General features: G+C 51.9%; 2 protein-coding genes across 2 annotated transcripts in view; both read right to left on the reverse strand.

Moving 5' to 3' along the window:
• Window positions 1-15,922, reverse strand: part of WDR35 (WD repeat domain 35) — a 57,997-nt gene extending 42,075 nt beyond the window's left edge. Inside the window, exons 1-6 of the mRNA XM_043987121.1 lie at window positions 15,794-15,922; window positions 12,537-12,654; window positions 10,570-10,641; window positions 4,396-4,488; window positions 2,348-2,476; window positions 1,127-1,260 (exon numbers count right to left, since the gene is read on the reverse strand). Of these exons, the coding sequence (XP_043843056.1) occupies window positions 1,127-1,260; window positions 2,348-2,476; window positions 4,396-4,488; window positions 10,570-10,641; window positions 12,537-12,654; window positions 15,794-15,817 (570 nt within the window). The 5' untranslated portion in view covers window positions 15,818-15,922. The remainder of the gene's footprint in view (window positions 1-1,126; window positions 1,261-2,347; window positions 2,477-4,395; window positions 4,489-10,569; window positions 10,642-12,536; window positions 12,655-15,793) is intronic.
• Window positions 15,923-19,903: 3,981 nt separating this feature from the next.
• MATN3 (matrilin 3) overlaps window positions 19,904-21,019 on the reverse strand; it is a 19,234-nt gene continuing 18,118 nt past the window's right edge. Inside the window, exon 10 of the mRNA XM_043981321.1 lies at window positions 19,904-20,054. Within this exon, the coding sequence (XP_043837256.1) occupies window positions 19,904-20,054 (151 nt within the window). The remainder of the gene's footprint in view (window positions 20,055-21,019) is intronic.

Here is a 21,019-nt window from a genome sequence, read left to right on the forward strand (position 1 = left end):
GCGGGACAAAGGTGAACACAAGTAAAGCATCAGCATTTCAGAGTCAGCATATTAATCACGGCCCTATTCTAGACCCGAGAGGCCACAGCGAGCCCACACAGATCCCGGGCCAAACGTGGAAGCACAAGACAGCGCCCCCAATAGTGCAGACGGGCAGTGACTTATCAGCCCCTTGTGGTCAGGCCACCAATCTGGGAGGGCAAAGACCAGCATCAACAAGAAGCGAGAAGCATGATTTTGAGAAGATGGGCCCCCGACCGAGAGGATTCCAACAAGACCCGTCTAAAACAAGGCCCTGACGCTGAGAAGTGAGGACCAGAACAATCTGGTCCCAACTCGTGTTTTGTCTCCCCTTACGACTTTTATATGCTCTGGGTCTGAGCCAAACTGACCCATGAGGCAACTCCAAATGTCACACTCTCTCCCAGCTCCTCCGAACAGGGTCAGAAGCTGCCCCACCAGGAATGCGCTCCCTCTCAGACGCCGCCTCCTGCCCCACCCAGCCTCCCCCTATTTCCCCACACTCCACCTGGGCGTTCTGGACGTCACCTGTGCTCCCCTCGCCTCCCCATCCTATTATAAGGGCCTCCCTGAGGAGGTCAGCCAGCTCCCCAGGAGATAAGCCAGGTCTGTCCTTTGCAAATCCTTGGATTCCCAGCCCTGAGGAGAGTGTCCTCCATGGAGCAGGCCCCTGTATGACATCTCAGGAGTGATCTAAGCCAACCCATCCCCTTAGCACCCCTAACAAGTGGGCATCCAGCCTTCACGGCAATGAAAGCACACCCCCAGCTGGGTGGGCCGCCTGGGGAGGGCGGGGAGCTGACCCCTTGTCTCTCATGCCGTTAAGAGGTTTCGACCTTGGGGCCCTGTTTCCACCTCTGCTCATGTCCTCCCAGGTCAAGGTGCTCAGGTGCATTTCCAGCTTCCAGAAAGAATTTAGCAAAGCCCCTTCATGATGTGCTCCATGTATTCGTTCTGTGACGGCCTCCTTTTAAAAGATCCCATTTCCAACTGATTACAAACATCCTAACTGACAACATCGCCAGGTGAAGCGCCAGCAAACTGTTTCGTCTGTCATGGCTGTCACGCACTCGACCAGCACCCCCACCCAGACAGGAAGACTCACGATGAAGTTGCCCTGGTTGTCATAGATGTGGATTTCACCATTCGCCATCCCGAACAGCAGCGTTTTACTATCCGAGGACCACGCCACATGACACAGCTGTATGCCCTTCAGGTCTTTGCCCCAGATACGATTCCCTGAGACAAAAGCACAAGCAAAAGATGGGCATTTGTCAGGAGAAGTTCAGGAGACTTTGTTCATTCCTTAGCTCCTTAGCCCCACTGACATCATGCACCCCCATCTAAACGGTTCAGCTCTATCCAAGGCAGATTAATGAAGCAACTACCATCCAGAAGCCCCCACAGACACGCATCCTGGCCTAGGAAAGAGACTGGAAGGCTGGGAGCCAAGGATCCCTGAATCCACACCGGCCCCTCTCCCACAGATTAGCCGTGTGACCCTGGGCAAGTCACTTAACCTTTGTGGCCCAACCTGCTCTAAGACTGTATAGCCAATCTGCAGAAGGACAGAAAGTTTTCATCCCAGTTCTCTCTGTCTCTCTGCCCTTAAGAAAACAGGCCTTCCTTTTTTTTTGGTGAGACAATGGGGGTTAAGTGACCTGCCCAGGGTCACACCGCTAGTAAGTATCTGAGGCCAGATTTGAACTCAGGTCCTTGGGAATCCAGGGCCCGTGCTCTATCCACTGCGCCACCTGGCTGCCCCCAGGCCTTCCTTTTTTAAAGAAGTTCCCACAATGGGAGATGTTAACATGAGCCAGGCACAGACCCTGCCCTCGCAAAGCTTACGCCCTAGATGAAGCAAGGTTGTAGTTTCTGAGATTATAAAACATGATTAACAGGTGCATGTAAAATGGATCCCATGGGAAAATCTCCAAACAATCTCATGTCCCCTGTAAACTCAAGGCTGAGTCCTCACGTGAAAAGCTCAGACTCACAAGCTATTCCATGGAACCCATTTATCTGTTTTCTGTCCAGCCCCAAGAAATTTCAAAGCACTTAACAGAAGTCTGCTGAACTGGAATGGTGGAAGAATGGGGTTCAGAGGAGAAGGTGCCAAAGGGCCTGAGTGCGGATCCCGCCTCAGGCAATAACGGTCTGGGTAACATGCCTCCTTTTCTTCTTCCGTAAAGTAGAGGCAAGAACACCCCGGGCATAGCAGCAACCCGGCTCACAGGGTCATTCGGATCAAGTGAGCAGATTTGTCTGCGCAGTGCCCAGACCCGCGAGTGTGAAAAGAGAACAGCCCGTGCTTGCAGACCCTCACCATCCACAGAGCCAACAATCACGGCTCCATCTTCGTACACAATACAGATCTTCTGCCCATCAGCGTTCCAGCTCATGCTCCGGACAACGGACTTATTTCTGTTGTTGATCATCTCCTCGTACCAAGAGCCTGCAGTCATAGACAGAAGGGGTGAGCACAGCCCAGTATGACTGTCACGATGCCGAGCCTGGGACACGGAAGGGATCCCACAAAACCCTGGCGACGGACCAGCCACACCCAAGAAGGTTTACGCTCTCCACAGAGAGGCTTCCTCAGCATGACCATTTTATAAAACACCAAATAGAACAAATAAAGTGGAAAAGTGATTCATAACTTCTGTAATTACAGTAACGTCAAAGCAGCACAGAAAACACACAAAAAAGCTTTGCTTTTCATTAAAAACACAAGCTGGTTTGCTTTTGCAGTGCTAACAACTGACTTCTTAATTATGAACATTTCTTTTCAATAGGTGAAGAGAAGTTATAAAGAGCCAGAATCATTATAACGCTGTTGGGGTGGAAGTGGAGGGAGATAACGCTCTCATGACTGTGATGGAGAGCAGAGGAGGCTGGCCCATGGCATTGCTGGCTGTGTTACAGGGGAAGAAGTGCACTGGAAGTCACCGTATGGACAACGGAGGCCTTCAGAAGAGACTGGGCTTATGGGAAGAACGGGGTGGGCTCAGAGACCTCTCAAATCCCTTCCATTCCCTAGGTCTATGAAGAGAAGCTGGCCTAGAGGACCCCATGCATCCATAAAGTCTGGGGTGACCAGCTGTTATCCGACAGCCCTGAGTAAGGAGACCAAAGGTAAGGAGTCCAGCTTTCTCTAGTCCCAAACAAAGTGTCCTTGACAAATCAACCCAATTCCAAAAGTATACACAGATGGGTCTCTGTTTACATAAACTTGCATTACACAAATTCAACTTTGGGTAAAGAATTTGGAAGAAGTCTGCCGTCCCCAAGAACCCCTCGGTGAACTTTGCTGTACTGTCCTGTGCTCTCTCCTCGTTCCTCGGCTACACATGCCATGGCCTCCCATCCCCCACCAAGGAAAAACTTTAAAAAAAAGATCCAAGCAAAAGCAAAACAACAGACACACGGAGAGACCGCTGCCGCCGGGTCAGGGGCTTGGCTCGAGACCTGTGGCGTCTGGAGAGGAAACCTGTGCCCTGCTCTGCCCACCTGCCTGTGTCCAGCCCCGGGTCTTTCTTCCATCTGTCCATGTATGTCCCCATTCTCTCCTGTCTAGGTCTGGCTCCAGCCCCCACAATGTGTTCTTCCTCTCCATTCCCACGAAGCCCCCACATGGCTGGCTCCAGCCCTGCGTGTTCCTCCTCCTGGTCTCATTTCTCTGTCCCCAGCCACCACACATCCTATCCTATCCTTGGACCATGTGCTGGCCTCCTTCCTGCTTCTCCCACCCCCCCGCCCCATGCCATGCCTCTGGGAAAATCTGCATCATGTAAAAGGTCTGCAGAAGGGTCTACTTACATAAAGCGAGAACTGTCTGTGTTCTGTGTCTACGACTTGTCCAACCTGACCTTCAGGGAAAAGGCTGTCTTAAATAAGGGGGTGTCCACCTAAATATCTTCTCACACACACCCCCAGGGATCAAAAGCGCACATCCATAAGGACGCTGGTGGGAACTGGGGTCCAGCGAGCAAACATAAAAGAGCCACAGCCTTCGTGGATGAGCAGAAACAAACCTCAGCGGCTGCCCTGATCTGAGCCGCTCCCTCCCTCCTGAGCAAGCCACGGCCACCTCACAGAGCTGGGCAGGGAAGGGTGGGTTCAAACAGACCCCCTACTCGCTCTCTTCATTTGTACAGAAAGAGCAGAAACACCGGAGACAACGGCCGGTCACAGCTGGGTCTGTTTTGTTCTCCTGCCACCGTGTGCTCATTCTCCAGGGGCAAAGCGGGCAACAACCCAAGAGGAATCTTGCTCCCGGCTAAAGGCCCAGCTTGGGAGGGAATCATTCCCAGGCCACTTATCTAGCGGGGCAAGGCGACCAGCCCAGCCCTCGGCCGCCTCTCCTTAACGTACCTTTATATAACATCCACACGATGATCAGTCCATTTTGGTCGCTGGTTGTTAACTTCTGGTACTGTTCATTCCAAGTGACAACTTGGACAGACCCTAGAAAACAGAGTCCATGAGCACAATTAACTCTGGGTAAGTAAATACCACCCCACACCTCTGAAAAGAGCCTTTGGGGGACGATCGAGGACCAGAGCAGCCCCCTCTTCTTGTGCCAGCATTCTGTGGGACAACGAGCCTGGCATCCCACAAGCACCCCCACCATGCCACCACTGCTCATCTCTGTCTTCTCTGAACGAGGCAGGGCAGTGGCGGAGCAGCGGGCGGAGGAGAACCTCTCCAAGTGCTTCCCCCATCCCCGGAACGCCTAACCTCCAAACTCATGCAGATACCCCAGTGGATCCGAGATCTCCTCAGGGCTATGAGAGCACAGAGCTTCACGGTGAGCCTCCAGGTGCCCCCTGGTCCGACAGGGCAGCTGCTCCTGGGGAATGTCCCTTAATCCTCCGCACAAAGGCCCAGTGTGCCGAGGCCTCCCGTCCCCTCGTTGCTCTTCTTCTTCATTAATGGTACTAAACAGGGTGCAGTCAATCCGCATACTACACGTCTCTCCTCGGCCCCTCAAATCCAGCACAGCTTTAGCCCTGCCAGGACTGTGACATCACAGGGAGATCACTGGTCTTAGAAATATGGGTTTCGGTATGGGAGTACCTCGGACCACTGAAAATGGAGATAAATTTCCTAGACGTAATATTTTTTTTTGGGGGGGGGGCAGGACAACGAGGGTTAAATGACTTGTCCAGGGTCATACAGCTATTAAGCATCCAGTGTCTGAAGCTGGATTTGAACTCAAGTCCTCCTGAATCCAGGGCTGGTGCTTTATCCATTGTGCCACCTAGCTGCCCCTCCTGGACATAATCTGGTGGATTCTCTTCCTCCCCGTCAGATCTGAGCCCAGATCACTGTCCATACAAGCCGTCAGGACCGATGGGTGGCCTATATGACTGCCCAGCCCCCAGCACATGGCGGTCCACAAGAGAAGCAATCTGCCACCATTTCCCTTTGGGTTTGTTTTCAGATGGGTTATCTGGGTTCTCGGTTAGGACTCTGGAACTAGAACCAATCCGAAGCCTTAGGGGCTCTCCTCCCTTGTCCCTGGGGACTCTCCAGGGCACTCTCACAATTCATCACCCAGTACAAACTCTGAGAGCTTCGACTCCTTCTCCCGCCTTCCCGTCCTTTCCCTAGGAGCTCAACTCCTGGCTCGCCATCTTCCTCTTCTCCCCGTTGCTGGCCCTTTAACTGGGAGCTTTGATAGCCACACAAGATGCTCCCTCAAGCTTCCTGGCCTCCCCGATCCTCAGCCCCTTTGCCTTTCTGGCTCAGACTCTCACCCCTCTCCGGACCCACCAGGGCTCTGAGGTCAGGCTCTCCTCCCTTCTCACCTGCGTTACTGGACGACAGAGGACTGGGGAGACTCGGTCCATCCAACAGCCAGGACTTAGGTGCCAGGCAAGGTGCTGGGTGGCAGCCCTAGGCCCCAACAAGCCTTCCTCCTAACAAGAAGCCACTTCCTCTCCCTGGGCCTCAGTTTCTCATCTCTAAAATGGGAGCACAGGCCTCGCTCTCCTGAGAAGTCCCTCCTGGCTCTGGGTCTGGGTCCCGACCTCTCCAAGGACAAGGGCCACTCTGCTTTGGTCTCTGTACCTCAACACCTCTCAGAGCTCCTGACCCAGAAAAGTTGCTTAATGAAGGCCTGCTGATTCCAGACTGGTTCTCCCTGGTTCCCTTGTGCCAAACCCTCTCAATGCCCCCTGCACCCTCCTCCTTTGCTCTAGGCTAAGGAGACTTGACAAAGCCTTATTCGACCCCCTTCCAGCTCCTGCTGGAGGCATAGCCCTCGGTCTTCCTTCCCCTCCAACTTTTTTTTTTTGCGGGGCAATGGGCGTTAAGTGACTTGCCCAGGGTCACACAGCTAGTAAGTGTCAAGTGTCTGAGGCCGGATCTTCCCCTCCATCTTTAACCTTCCACCGTCTATGGTCGGTGAGTCAACACGCATTTGTTAAGCACCTACTATGTGCCAGGCACTGTGCTGAGTGCTGGGGATACAAAGAAGGCCCTCAAGGAGCCCCCAGTCTGTTGGGGAGACAACGGGAAGACAACAACATTTACACAAGCTGTCGACACTCCCCAGAGGGAAGGGAGGCTCCTTCCCTGCTGCCTCTCCAGATGCCTCGGTATCCCCATCCTTAAAGAGTCTTGGCCCGGGTTTGAGCATCTGCCCGCATAAAAGAGAACCGCTCCAGCCAGAGCTCCCAGCAGAGCTGTCAGTGTCTGCACTGGGCACTGAGAACAAACCCAAGAATGGGCCCGGGATAAACTAAGCCATGTCTAAGGACGCCAAGGATGGCCCACGAAGGGCAGACAAAGACTTGTAGCCATCAGAGGCTGGGACTGACCATTAGAAAAAGAACTGACCCTGTTACACTTCTGGCAGCTTCCAAAGGGAGACCCCTCAGCCAAGCCTGGTGAGGAGCCAGCCCAAGGAATGATGTGATTGACCAAGACCAACCCAGCAGCCAAGACACGGTGTCCCACAAGCAAGGGAACAGCTCAGCCATCAGCTGGGCCACCTTGTTAGGGAAATGCTTCGTACCGATCTCGACCCACTTTGCCCACTTTGTGTTCGAGACGCCTCTCCCCAGGGGCTGAGGTAACAAGGAAGTGCATACACCTGGCCTAGGATTTTGTAATACTTGAGTCCTTGCTCTACCACCACAGGCAATATCTCTGTAAAAGCTGATTGATGTTCATTGTTCAGGTGATATTGGGTTGAAATGATACGAGGGGGAATGCCTTGGATGGGGCTCATACTTTCTAATCACCCCCCAAACCCTAGGCCCCAGAGAAGCATCCAAGTACTTCCAGTCCAAACTCATGTTGGAAGGGTGAGCCTGGAGCTTGTACTAAACAGGTATTATAGAAAATTTAGGTATTGGAGGGTGGAGGGCTGGTCCTGTCCTTTCCTATTCTTTCTAGGGTAGTCTCCCTGAAGTGTGCCTATGTGTATGGGCATGGTAAGAGTCATTCTCTCTCTTCAGTGTCTGCCACTGACCAATTCTATGATATTCACAGTTTCTCACCCAAATGATCACTGGACCCAGTTGTCTCAGTGCCTTGTTTCAGACCGAGAACTGCATAAGCCTCATCTCCTGAATAGGCAGGAAGTATATTAGAGTTTAAAAAACTACCCCAGGCTTTATCTGCCAAGCTGACTTTGCCCTTTACGGACCCGGGGCCATTGTCAGGAAATTAACTACCACAGTTTTCCTAAAGCAGTTTTAATAAAGACAGAGCTTGTTCTTAGAAAAGATGCCCACCTGGATAAGAATGGGAATTTGAGGGGATACCCGTTATTGGGGAATGGCAGAACAAGCTGTGGTATATGATTGTAATGAAATTCTGTTCTGCTGTACAAGAAATGATGAAAGGGATGTTCTCAGAAAAACCTGGAAACACTTGCATGAACTGATGCAAAGTGAAGTGAGCAGAAGCAGGAGAACATTGTACACAGTAACAGCAACAATGTGTAATAATCAACGGTGATAGACTTGGCTCTTCTCAACAATGCAACGATCCAAGACAATCCTAAGGGACTCATGATGGAAAATGCTACCACTCTCCAGAGAAAGAACTGATGGTATCTGAACACAGACCAAAGCATACTATTTTTCTCTTCCTTCCTTCCTTCCTTCCTTCCTTCCTTCCTTCCTTCCTTCCTTCCTTCCTTCCTTCCTTCCTTCCTTCCTTCCTTTCCTTCCTTCCTTCCTTCCTTCCTTCCTTCCTTCCTTCCTTCCTTCCTTCCTTCCTTCCTTCCTTCCTTCCTTCCTTCCTTCCTTCCTTCCTTCCTTCCTTTCTTCCTTCCTTCCCTCCTTCCTTCCTTCCTTCCTTCCTTCCTTCCTTCCTTCCTTCCTTCCTTCCTTCCTTTCTTCCTTCCTTCCCTCCTTCCTTCCTTCCTTCCTTCCTTCCTTTCTTCCTAACTTCCTTCCTTCCTTCCTTCCTTCCTTCCTTCCTAATTTCCTTCCTTCCTTCCTTCCTTCCTAACTTCCTAACTTCCTTCCTTCCTTCCTTCCATCCTTCCCTCCTTCCTTCCTTCCTTCCTTCCTTCCTTCCTTCCTTCCTTCCTTCCTTCCTTCCTTCCTTCCTACCTACCTACCTTCCTTCCTTCCTAACTTCCTACCTTCCTTCCTTCCTTCCTAACTTCCTTCCTTCCTTCCTAACTTCCTTCCTTCCTTCCTTCCTTACTTCCTTCCTTCCTTCCTAACTTACTTCCTTCCTTCCTTCCTTCCTTTCTTCCTTCCTTCCTTCCTTCCTTTCTTCCTTCCTTCCTTCCTTCCTTCCTACCTTCCTTCCTTCCTTCCTTCCTTCCTAACTTCCCATCTTTCAAGTTTTCTTCTACAAAATGACTAATATGAAAATATGTTTTACACGACTGCACATCAGATTGCTTACCATCTCAAGAATGGGGGAAGGGAGGGAGGGCTAGAATTTGGAACTCAAAACTTAAAAACAGAAACAACAAATGTTAAAAATTGTTTTTACATGTAAATGGGGAAAAAACAAAATATAATTTTAAAAAAGATCCCCACTCTCCCTGACATTTTCTGTATAATTCTAGAAATGCTGGGAAGAGCAGTAAGGCAAGAAAAAGAAATAAAAGGAGTAAAGTTCAGCAAAGTTGAAGGCCACAAAGTAAACCCCCCAAATTAACAGGATATCTGCATACTAATAACAAAACCCAAGGGGGGGAAGCCTTTCCAAAATAACTACAAGACAAATGCAGTATCTGAGGGTCCATTTACCAAAGCGCGCTCTAACAGACTAGACAGGAGCCACGGCCGAGCGTTCCTCAAAGAAACAAAGACACGCTGAACTGGCGGGGGCTGGTGCTTGTGGCTGGGCCACGCCAATGACAGTGCTGCCGCCTGAATGGCGACCTTGTCCGACCGCCCCAGAGCCCAAACTCCCCAGAATGGGGCTCCCTCCCTGTGGGGGGCAACGAAGGCCTAGCCCGGTGGGAAGGGCAGGGCAGAGCTGGCAAGATCTAGAGTAAGACAGGAGATCTCCTTGGCTTCAGTGGTCATCAAGGCTGTGCTGAGCCACTAGTCTTCTCTCCATTGCTCTGGGCTCTGCAGGCACTTCTGGCTTCCAGCTTGGAGAGGGAAGATGGACGAGACCAACCCGATGTCAGGAGGCTGAAGGGAAGGGTGTCTCCATCTGGCCCCTGCCCCCGCTTGCTACCCTGGAGACAGTGGGGACCATCTCGTGGCTAAGCTGACTCACATCTCCCAGAGAGAGAGTTCCTTCTTCCTGCACTGTCTGCTATGGAGGCTCCCACACATACCTTCTGATTTTGATCTTGCTGCTGATTGAGATATATGGATTGCCGGGGCAGCTAGGTGGCACAGTAGATAGAGCACCAGCCCTGGAGTCAGGAGGACCTGAGTTCAAATCCGTAATCAGACCCTTGACACTTACTAGCTGTGTGACCCTGGGCAAGTCACATAACCCCAATTGCCTCACCAGAAAAAGAGAGAGAGATTGTTTTTTGTAAAAAGACAATACCGTTTCCTGATTCTACCATCCCAACAATAACACTGCTAGTTATTTCTCTTTTTTTCTTTCTTTTGTCTTTTCTTTTCTTTTTCTTTCTTTCTTTCTTTCTTTTTTTTTTTTTTTGCAGGGCAATGAGGGCTAAGTAACTTGCCCAGGGTCACACAGCTAGTAAGTGTCAAGTGTCTGAGGTCAAATTTGAACTCAGGTCCTCTTGACTCTAGAGCCAGTGCTTTATCCACTGCGCCACCTAGCTGCCTCCCCCTTTTTTCTTTTTTTTCTTTTTTTGCAAGGCAATTAGGGTTAAGTGACTTGCCCAGGGTCACAAAGCTAGTAAGTATAAAGTGTCTGAGGCTGGATTTGAACTCAGGTCCTCCTGAATCCAGGGCCAGTGCTTTATCCACTGCACCACCTAGCTGCCCCCTACTGCTAGTTATTTCTTGATGAAAATTATTATCCTTCTCCCCCCTCCAAAAAAACCCCTACTTCCTAAGTGCGTCCTTCTCACACTGAGTGGCACGGCTCCTAGGACTAAAGATGCCCTGGGACTGACATGCCATGACTCACCACTGTGGCCTTCCAGAGTCTGGTTCATGGAAAGATTGCTGGGAGCTGCCAGGCCCCTGAGTTTGGCATCATCTAAGGAAAATGAACAGACATTCGAGGAATTACATACCATCCAGAATGACCACGAAAGACATTTCAGAGGAAGGAAAAATGGCTTTAAACATTTCTTCTTTTCCTGATAAAAACCCATCACATGGCTCTTTCCATTCTCAAGACCAAGATTTACCAAGCACCTACTATGTGCCAGGCACTGAACTAAATACAAAGTTGCAGTCCTCTCTCCAGGGGAGGGGGACAAAAATCACACATGCTAAATTACACCGAGTGTGTCTGCACCTTGAAGGGCCCAGAGATTCCAAGAAATGAAGGTGCAGAGGGAGATGGGCACCCCCACAAAAATCCCAAGGCTGGAGACAGAGCACCATGTGTCTATGGGGGACACCATAGGGGAGTCCTGGGAAATCCAGTTGAAGAGACAGGGGGGGCAGGATCCTGCAGGGCTCTCGAGGCCCCATGTAGTCACAGTCATAGAGGCAGTTACACACAGAGTATCCCAAAAGTCTTATGCAATTTTAAGCTTGAAGAACTTCAAAAATGTAAATGCTACAGACTTACCAAAAATAACATTTGAAAAGTGAACTGTTTCTACTTTAAGATACTGATTTTTGTGCTACACATCACCATAGTTGATTTTTTTATTTTATCAAATCTTTTATCAGCTGCTGCTCAGTGACTAGGAAGCCTGAATTTCTAATCCTAGTCTTAAAAATACCAAGGAATGGGGGCGGCTAGATAGCACAGTGGATAAAGCACCGGCCCTGGAGTCAGGAGGACCTGAGTTCAAATCCAGCCTCGGACACTTGACACTTACTAGCTGTGTGACCCTGGGCAAGTCACTTAACCCCTAATGCCCGGCAAAAAAAAAAAAAAATACTAAGGAATCAGGTCTTGCTGCTTATACCACAAACTGACCCACAAGAAGTCACTGAAAAAAGTCTAATGGAGGTCAGTCAGGTGCTCAAGGAGGCCACGAGAGGATCTCCTCCACTGATCCACTGGCCTGACACATGGTCATGGAGAAAATGGAATTAAAATTCACAAAGCTAAATAAGCATAAATAAACTTAAATAATTAAACTTGTCCATGATCTCTCTGTCAGTTTGCAGCATTTAGCCTTCTGAGACTTTGGGGACACCTGGCATACCTGGACATGTAGTCCCCAAATGCAGATCTAGTGGCAGACCATGCATCTGTGCCCGAGGACCATCCCAGCCAAGACCGAGAGGCCCACCACAGGAGGGGCAAGAGCACTCATTCTGACACAGCCACAGGTGCCAAGATTATTGACACCAGGCATCCCAACGGCCACCACAGGAAGGAAGGATTTGACTTTTCTGCCTAATCCCAGAGAGGACCAATGTCAGCTTGATGTCAGGAAAGTCTTCCCAGTAATCAAAGCCATCCAAAGTGAGTAAGGAAGCTCTCTCAGGAGGTGTGGTCCTCCTCACTTGGGGGTCTTTGGTAAGAGGCTGAATCCAGGCACCTCCTCAGGGAAGGAGTGGGGAGGGGCACAGCAGGTGGGGGTGGGGAACCACAGTCAAGCACAGGCTAGTGAGTTAATATCCCTCTCCACTCTGACATTCTCTGACTTAACACAAAAATTCAGCCCAAAGAAAGTATTTTTGAAAAGTCTCACTTTTTTTTCCCTTTGAAAACAAATGCTTATACGCGGCTGGATTCATTTGATATCGGTTGTCTTGCTGAACTCTCTATCTTTTTTTCTGTGTTTTATAAGGACTGGCTCACTGGGTTGGGGAGGAAGGAGGGTTGCATTTGGAAACAAAGGTGATGCCAAGAGAGATGTCAGAAACATTTCTGAGAAGAAAAGACAAAATAAAGGTCTAATGGATAAACGCTATGAATAAGATCTCATTTTAAAAACAGTTTTTGGACCAAATACAATTTACCTGTTTGTGTTTCTAATTTTACAACTTTCAGAAGTCCATCTTCACCACCACAAGCTATGAATCCTTGATCCTTGTTCCAGGAAATACACTTCAACTTAACTTTATTGGGGATGGCAATCTGAAACCCACAGAGAGAGAGCAGGGTAAATGTGTGGCATCTTTTCCAAAAGGATATCCCATGGAAGGGAATGGGAAATGAAGAGCCAAGACTTCGGAGAAGAGCATTGGTGCGTATGGAGGAGTGTGAATAGACAGCTATAGGGGTGGGCAGAATCTGCAAGGCCCCAGGACTCTTCACACTGCTGGAGGAAAGGCAATGACTGAGTAGTGTCACCTAAAAAAGAGGAGACACACTGCTACCGAATCCCAGACTCAAGATGTTTGGGACTCCAATTTATAAATAAATGAAATTCATAGAACATAATGATCTTAAAAACTTGCTAAAGCTGACTGGGGGGAGCAGCTAGATGGCGCAGTGGTTAAAGCACCGGCCCTGGAATCAGGAGTACCTGAGTTCAAATCCGGCCTCAGACACTTGACACTTACTAGCTGTGTGACCCTGGGCAAGTCACTTAACCCCCATTGCCAAAAAAAAAAAAAAAAAAAAAAAAAAAAAAGCTGACTGGGCTTCTACATTGATGAGCTAGTAGCTGATAATTAAAATAAAACCGGGGCAGCTAGGTGGCGCAGTAGATAGAGCACCAGCCCTGGAGTCAGGAGAACCAGAGTTCAAATCCAGCCTCAGACACTTGACACTTACTAGCTGTGTGACCCTAGGCAAGTCACTTAGCCCCAACTGCCTCACAAAAAAAAAAAAAATGAAACCGCCTACGTGAGAATTCCCTCATACACCACGTTATGTGTGTGTATAACAGGAAACTCACACTTCGTATACACACTAAGTTAGAATTTACTTTATTCTCACCAAATTGTTAATATTGAAATCTTGTGAGCTGCACTATTTTCGTTTCCTCTTTGAAGTCCTTGGAGCTGCTGGATCCAATGTCACCAAAAGGAAGTGTGATCTGTTTTCCTTTTCTATGGAATAAATACTGTCCCTAACTTAGAATATTCGGTAAAACCATCAGCGTGAGGTCAGTGCTAGGTGCCCCCATGAAGGTCTCATGTCTAAGACCCAGATGCCTTGGACCAGACTGGAATACCCATCACTAGAGAAAGGTCACAGTCACACACTCATCCTCCAAACTTCCAGGTGAATCACTTTCTAACTCTTTCCTCTCACAAAATCTTGTTCCTGACACATCTCATCACTAAAAACAATTCAGCATTCATCTGACAGCCCCAGGGATCACCAACTATCAAAGCTGGAAGGTCACTTAGCAATCACAGGACTGAGGCAGAGACAAGACGGCAGAGTCTCAGGCAGAGTCTCAGGCAGGGTCTCAGGCAGATGTATGACCAAGCTCCCCATAAACTCTTCCACACAAATCCAGGAAATGCCTGCACCAAATCCTGACTGGGAAATCCAAGGAGGAAAAACCTGCACAGGGAGTCCCATTTCCAACCCAGGCCAGCACAGGGTGACAGAGAAAAGGTCTGGGGGCAGTGGGGATGAGGTCTGGACAGGGAGGCTCCGGCCCAGGGCACGAAGTCCCAAACCCAGACAAGGGGAACCTGGCCTGGTGTGATGCCAACCAACAGCTCTGCTGTTTACCGCCCAGTTCCGAGGTAGACTGAGGAAAGGACCTGAGTTCAGGAGCGGCATTCCACGGTGAGGGATGGTCAGAGGCCTCAGCAAGTTCAGAGGAAGCAGGCCCTGTCTGAAGCCCAGTAGCCAGGGCAGGTGGTGGTTGTTTGTCCTTCATTCTCCAAGAGGACCCTGACATCAGAAGGTGATGTCATGACTTGCAGTGAAGTGGACTGAAGGGAGGGAGTCACCAGCCTCACTCTCTCCTCCAGAACCACCTGGGTCCAGGGGCCAGATATACATCAGGACACTGGAGATGGCCCCAGGTGTTTGAGGCAATTGGGGTGAAGTGACTTGCCCAGGGTCACACACCTAATAAGTGTCTGAGGTGGGATTTGAACTCAGGCTCTCCTGACTCCAGGGCTAGTGCTCTATCCACTGTACCACCCAGCTGCCCCAACCAGGGCGGGAATCCCAAAATAAAGGGGACCCTAGAGTTCTGTCCCTCCAGACCTACAGAGAAGGGGTCCCCAAAAACGTAGAGAAAGAGTATCAAGGAGGGGAGAGTGACCCCCAAAGCCGGAGGCTTGGGGTTCAGAGGAGGCTTCACAGACAAGGGACAGAACAAATCACTGAATGGGGAACCTGCACCTTCACAGGGAGGGAGCCAGGCCTCCTGCAGGTCCCTGCCCTCAGGGGTTCTGTGCAGACCCTTCCCCAGTGCGAGCAGGAGGGGTGGGGGTGGGGGGGCTGAAACAAGCCCAGGCTGCCGGGGTGGGGGGGGGGCACTCAGTCAGAGCCGGCCCCTCCTGCTGCTTTCCATCCCATTGCCCCTTGAGCTCGCCCACCCCACGAGCTCCAGGAGTATTTAGGGTAGGACCCTAGACCCATTTCCCCCAAGGGGAAGCTGAGGCTCGGAAGGGAATCCAGACCAGGGGGCCGGCCGGACGGCCCGGGGGCGAGCCCTCGGACCAGGGGCGACCCCTCGGCTTTGGGACCCCACGCACGAAGCCCCGGGGCAGACCAAACATGCAGCTGCCCGGCCCTCAGAGAGGACCCGCACCCAAAGGGGGACCCCACTGCTACCGTGCGCCCCTTCTCCCCCCTCCCCCGTGCTCGGCTCCCCGGGGGCTGGCTTGGCCATCAGGGGGCAGGGTCCAGTATACAGTCGGAGCCCCATCTATGCCACATGCCCCTGGCACTACGGCGCCCACCACCCCCTGCCCCCCAGGTTCTGCCTGGCACCGTGCCAGACCCGGCCCCTCCGCAACCTGGGCCCACGGGACCTTTCTCGGCCTAGGCTGTGCCCCGCCCCGCACTGAGCTTCGGGTCCACTAAGACCCCCAGGTCTTCTTTCGGCCTCCAGCTGTTTACTACACCGCAGAGGGATCCCGCCTCGTCTGGGGCGCCCCCCTCCCGGGACCCTGCAGGGCCAGGGCCTCCCACAGGCCGGGACGGAGCTCCGGGGCAAGAAGGGGCGGGCCCGGGGTTCGAGTCCCAGCCGGACGAGGAGGTCCGGGAGAGGGGGGTGATCCGGGTGGGGAGAGGGCGCCTCGGGCTCCCCCCTGCGCCCGGGCCCTGCCTCAGTTTCCCCGCCCCGTGCCCCCACCTTTTTGCTGAGGTAGACGAACATGGTGCTGGGGAGGCCGGGGGATGCGAGGGTAGAGCTTCCTCAGCCCCAGCTCGCTCGGGAGCCGCCGTCGTCCTGGCAACCGCCGCTGCTGGCCCGGGCCCCGCCCCTGCTCGCGAGATTTCCCGCGTCAACACCGGCAGACAGAGCTTGCGCGTGCATACGTATGACTGCGTGGGCGTGGCGGCGCAGGCGCAGCAAGGCGGAGGGCAGGCGGGAAGAAGGGAGGGGCAAACGCGATGAGCAGGGGGCGGGCTAGGGGGCGGGGCCGGGGCGGAGCCAGATTGCAGCCGGAACAGGGACAGAGCAGAGGAGAGGACAGGCCAGGACAAAGGCGCGGAGGCGGGAGATGATTGAGGGGCCAGAGAGCAGCAGGTCACCTTGCCTGGATCGTTGAACCGGGCTGGAGAGTCTGCCGATGCCAAACAGGAGGGCCCAGGGAGCCGTCGGACCTTCTCCAGCAGACCCCGCCTGACCGCTGAGCCTCGGGGCGGACTGGACCGCGCTTCTCCTCAATACGGCTGTTGCAGTGTTGCAGTGTTGCAGTGTTACATGGGAGAGGATGAGGCTCAAGCCCGGGGGGGGGGGGGTATAAACATTGATTAAGTACCTACTGTGTGTCCGACACGGTGCTGAGCACTGGGGACAGGAAAGGAGGCCAAAGACGGGTTCGGCCGAGGAGCCCCCTGTGAGATGGCTCACCTGGTTACCCGATGGGGGCGGAGGTGAGGAGCCCAGAGTATCCTAGGGGCTCAAACCTGGTTGGGGACGCTCTCTGGGATCACGCTGGGGACGGTAACCACCCTGTTCTGGACAGGACGAGCTTGAGATGTCCAGGGACCTGGGTGCGAGATGCACGGTGAGCAGCTGATGATGCAGACTTGAAGTTCAGGCAAAGAACGGATCCGGGTGTGTGGTTAAACCCACAGGGACCCATGAGGAGAGAGGACGGCCAGGGTCTCGGTGCAGAGCCCGGGGAACACGCGGCGGAGGTGCCGATGCTCCAAAAGCATCTTAGAAGGAACAAGAGGGCGGGGGAGGGATCCAGGAGCCAGCGATGTCATGGAAACCCTGAGGATGGAAAATGCCCAGGAGTGGGGGAGAGGAGGGAGGGGGTCAGGCGCGCGGGGAGGCTGATGTCAGGTTTGACGATCACATGGTCACCAGTGAATTGGCGAGAGCAGTTTCCGTGGAGTGATGAGGCCCAGACTGAGAATGCAGAGGACTAGGGGGTGAAGCCCCCTTCTCTCACCCTCATCCCTCTGCCTGACAACATGGGCGCTGTGACCTCCCCCAGGCCACCTGCCCTGCACCAGCCCCTCCCTTCTCCCCCTCATCATGACCCCTCGGTGAACCAGTTCAGCCCTACACGGGGTAGGGGGCTCTTCTCCGAGTCCCCTCGTTGTATGGCCAGTTATACCCAGTCAAGCCTCAGCCTCGAGTAACTCCCCCCACTCACCAGGACCCTCACACCTCCACCCATGCTCCTGAACAAAGGTGGAGAAATCGAGCCATCATTGTACCTGTATCCCTGACGATGATGTCTCAGCGGGCCCTCGCTGCTGTCAGGCAATCCTTCTCTACCTCCCTCATCAGCTCACTCTCCTCTCTCCACAGAGGCTCTCCCAGGCCTCCTCACCCCTCCCCAAATCTCCCATGGCTACCTCCGCCATTCCTCTCAGCTGAGAACCCGAACCTTCATAAGTTACAGAAAACGTGAGGTCATTCTCCACGAGCCCACTCTTCTCCCTTCCTGTTCCCTTCCTGACATTCAGGAGCTTTCTGCCCCAATCTCCCCCTTTCCCCCCATGTCACAAGATGAGGAGACCTTACCAAGGCTGACCCCTCCCCTTGCACAAGGGATCCCCTTCAGTCCTGGCTCCACCCTGCTGTCCCCCTCCTGGTAACCTCTCCCTCCCCAACATGTCCTCTTTGATCCAGTGGCACTGACCTCCTGGCAGCCCCATGAACAAGACCCTCCAGTTTTCTGCTCTGGTCATCTTCTCTACCAGCCCCCCCATGGCACAACCCTTGCCCCTCAGCTCTGCTTCCTGACTTCCTTGGCTTCTGTTAAGTCCCGGCTAAAATCCCACTTTCTACAGGAAGCCTTTCTCTTAATTCCAGTGCTTTCCCCTCTGTTAATTCTTTCCTGTTTATCTTGTCCATAGCTTGTTTGTACGTATTTGTTGGCATGTTGCGTCCCCCATTAGCCTGTAAGCTCTTTGAGGACAAGGATTGTCTATTGCCTCTTTTTGTATTCTCAGCACTTAGCACAGTGCCCCACACATAGTAGGTGCTTGATAAATGTTTATTGGTTAATTGATTGGTCAATTGGAGTATCTTAGGAGTTATGACTTGCGGCATCACCTTTTAAGTATTTTCCATGCACATACAAGTGTCTGTTGTGTGGTGGAGGAATAAATAGCCATTTAACATCAGCTGTGCTCTGGGGTTGGAGCATAATGACCCAGGGAGTTTGAGGAGAGCCTAGTTCCCCTTCTTTAGGGCCAGACTCCTCCAGGACGGGAGCTGGTCTGCTTTGGCCTAGAGCCAGTTGGGGTGGGAGGGCCCATTGAGAGGGACAGATGCCCTTGCCCCGCCCCCCCCAACACATGCCTTGTATCCTCGTAGAAAGCATCCTGCCTGACTCTGAGCATCCTCAATTCACCACACTGTTGATGGTCACTCTAGGCATCATGAGAAAGCAGAAATGACATCCGTGTCTCTTACTCTCCTAAAGGTCACATGAGCCCAGATGAGAATCCAACTCACCCTTTAAGCATAAGACAGGCCAACTTGTCCAAAAGGACTGAAAACGTTCTGGAATTCACAAAAGATGTGATTGTAAAAGTGCATTCGAGCCAACTTGTACCAATAAAAGCATAGCGGGAGGGGTTTCCTTATTAAATCAAATGGGGTCATCAGTTACCCCAAAATGTTTAGAAGAATAGAATTTTGCTAGTCTGGCCATGGGGCAAAGCCGTGCTAATTCTAATGGCTGAGTTTCTACCCAAAGAGTTTATGGTTTGATTTCTTGATAAAAGGCTCAAGGGCTGCATATCACAGCTGACCAGGTCTGGTTGAGCATCATGGTACAGGGAGGGGGCCTTATGGACCACATGGGTGACCTCAGCTCAGAAGGAGAAGTGTCTGGGTGTATGTCTTCAGAACAAGTATAACCCTAGGCAATGGTGGTACCGGATGGACAGAACAAAGACCCAAGCCCAATGAGCTCTGCAAACAGTCCTGGTTCTCCATTGGCGTTCCCTAATGTATCTGGACGAGGTAGACATTCGAATGCAGACACAGACTTTAAAAAGGAACACTTTAATAAGGTAAGTGTATAGGATACATACTATCGAAACAAAAGAGATGACAAATTTCCGGTGTTAATGTGGCCGCTGTCTTTTTTACCTAGTTAAAGCATAGACTTGCCCCAGAATTAAATGTCTCGAATCTGTAGAGGGCACAGTCTTTTTGCCAGCCCAGTTGAAAGCAATGCAGTCCTGGGGTAGGGAAGCATTGGGTGTTTCTTGGTAAGAGGCTCAGAGATCTAATTCTAGAGGAACAGGAAGGGAGCTTGCCCCCAGCTTGGGAAGACATTGGAAAGCCTTTGGGCACCGTGCCGCTTTAAAAGCAGTGTTGCTACATAGTAAGCTCACAGTTATTCTCCATGAGTTGTTTTTTGCTTGAAGGAAGAAGAAAAAGAATTGGTCTCTGGAAATTCCTCTTGCTATTTGCTCAGTGATGTTTTTGGTGGCTGGGAAGCAGCCGCTGGCACAACAGTGACCAGGGCTCGTAAACCCTATGGGCACGCAGTCAGACTCCTGATGGGGCAAGGATGGCAGCTCTAGCGGCGGACCTGTCTCAAACCATTGCCTTGTAACTTCTCCAAGATGTCGTCAAGTGATTCCTTGTTAAGGTCAACATCGCTTATGGCAAGAGCTTTGGAAAAGTTGGATTTATGATCACATTTTCCCCATCGCTGGGTAACCCAAGTCTGCCTTGACAAACCACACTGGCAAGCCACTGTTATTTTTACTATTTGACACTTGAAGAGCGCCTTTCAGCGGAGGAATGCAGGGAAAGTCACAGCACTGGCTGTCGCCTCTCCCCAGCATGGGCAGCACACGCCAGCAAGCCCAACTCAGACATCTCTCCCCTAAGTCCCAGCCAAGCTCCTGTCTCCTCCTCCTCCAGGTAGAAGGGTCCCAGGAGCAGCAGGAGAAGAGCAACACAACTTGTCAGAAGGAGAAAGCCCAGAACACAAAGGTCCTGATATATAATCAAGACTATGAAACCGGAGGGACTTTCTGTCTCACAGGAAGCCTCAGTTTCCATGTTAGCCTCTCACATCTACTTTCTTTTGAACTCTCCTGAGGCTAGAGTGGAAAAACCCAATAAAATCCATAGCACCATCGTGCTGTCCCAGGTCAGAATCTGGGGTTTCCCCTGAGGGTGGGCTGTGGATCAAGGGCTAAGCCGCATGTTTGGGGCAGTGTCTTCAGACACTGAAAAGCTGGGGGTGGATCTTCTGGACACATGCCAAACCTCCTTAGTGCCATGGCTGTGGCTGGACATGGATGGAGCATGAACTGTGCAATCCCTCCTATACAACTGGGAGCTTCTGCCCCAAAAGAGTCCTTCTGAATAAGGAGTGCAAATGAACAGGAAAAGGACCGCCCCCTCCTGGTAGGATCTGTGGCTCCCTTCAGTGGTCAGCTCCCCAGCCACCTCCCACGGTTAGCTGGTCCCCCTCCCCCTGCCCAGCCACAAGCACCCTCTCTCTGGAAAATGACCTGGCCTCTATGTTGTATTTACTTTTCCAAGTACAGATTGTTTCGCCTGCAGAGAATGGAAACTCTTCCAGGGCAGGCACTGTCTTGTATTTGCCTTTGTGTCTCCATGGTGCCCAGCACGCAAAGAGTTCCCAGGAGATGCTAATTGAATAGATAAATGAAACTCTTTCCTTTGGCCTTTACAACCTGGCACCAGCCTTCTGCCCCTTCAGCCTGATGGCCTGTCACTTCCCTTCCCTCTCACTGTGGTCCAGCCCAAGCAGCCTTCTGCCAGCTCCCCATTCACCATCCCATCTGGCAGCTCTAGGAACTGAGCCCTACCTGGAATGGATCAGCCAACAGGTCCTGCCCTCAGGGCACTTCCCTCCTCCCATTCCTGGCACATGGGCCCTCTGCCTCGGAGAGG

The sequence above is a fragment of the Dromiciops gliroides genome, chromosome 2, assembly GCF_019393635.1.
Source record: "Dromiciops gliroides isolate mDroGli1 chromosome 2, mDroGli1.pri, whole genome shotgun sequence".
Lineage (NCBI taxonomy): Eukaryota > Metazoa > Chordata > Mammalia > Microbiotheria > Microbiotheriidae > Dromiciops > Dromiciops gliroides.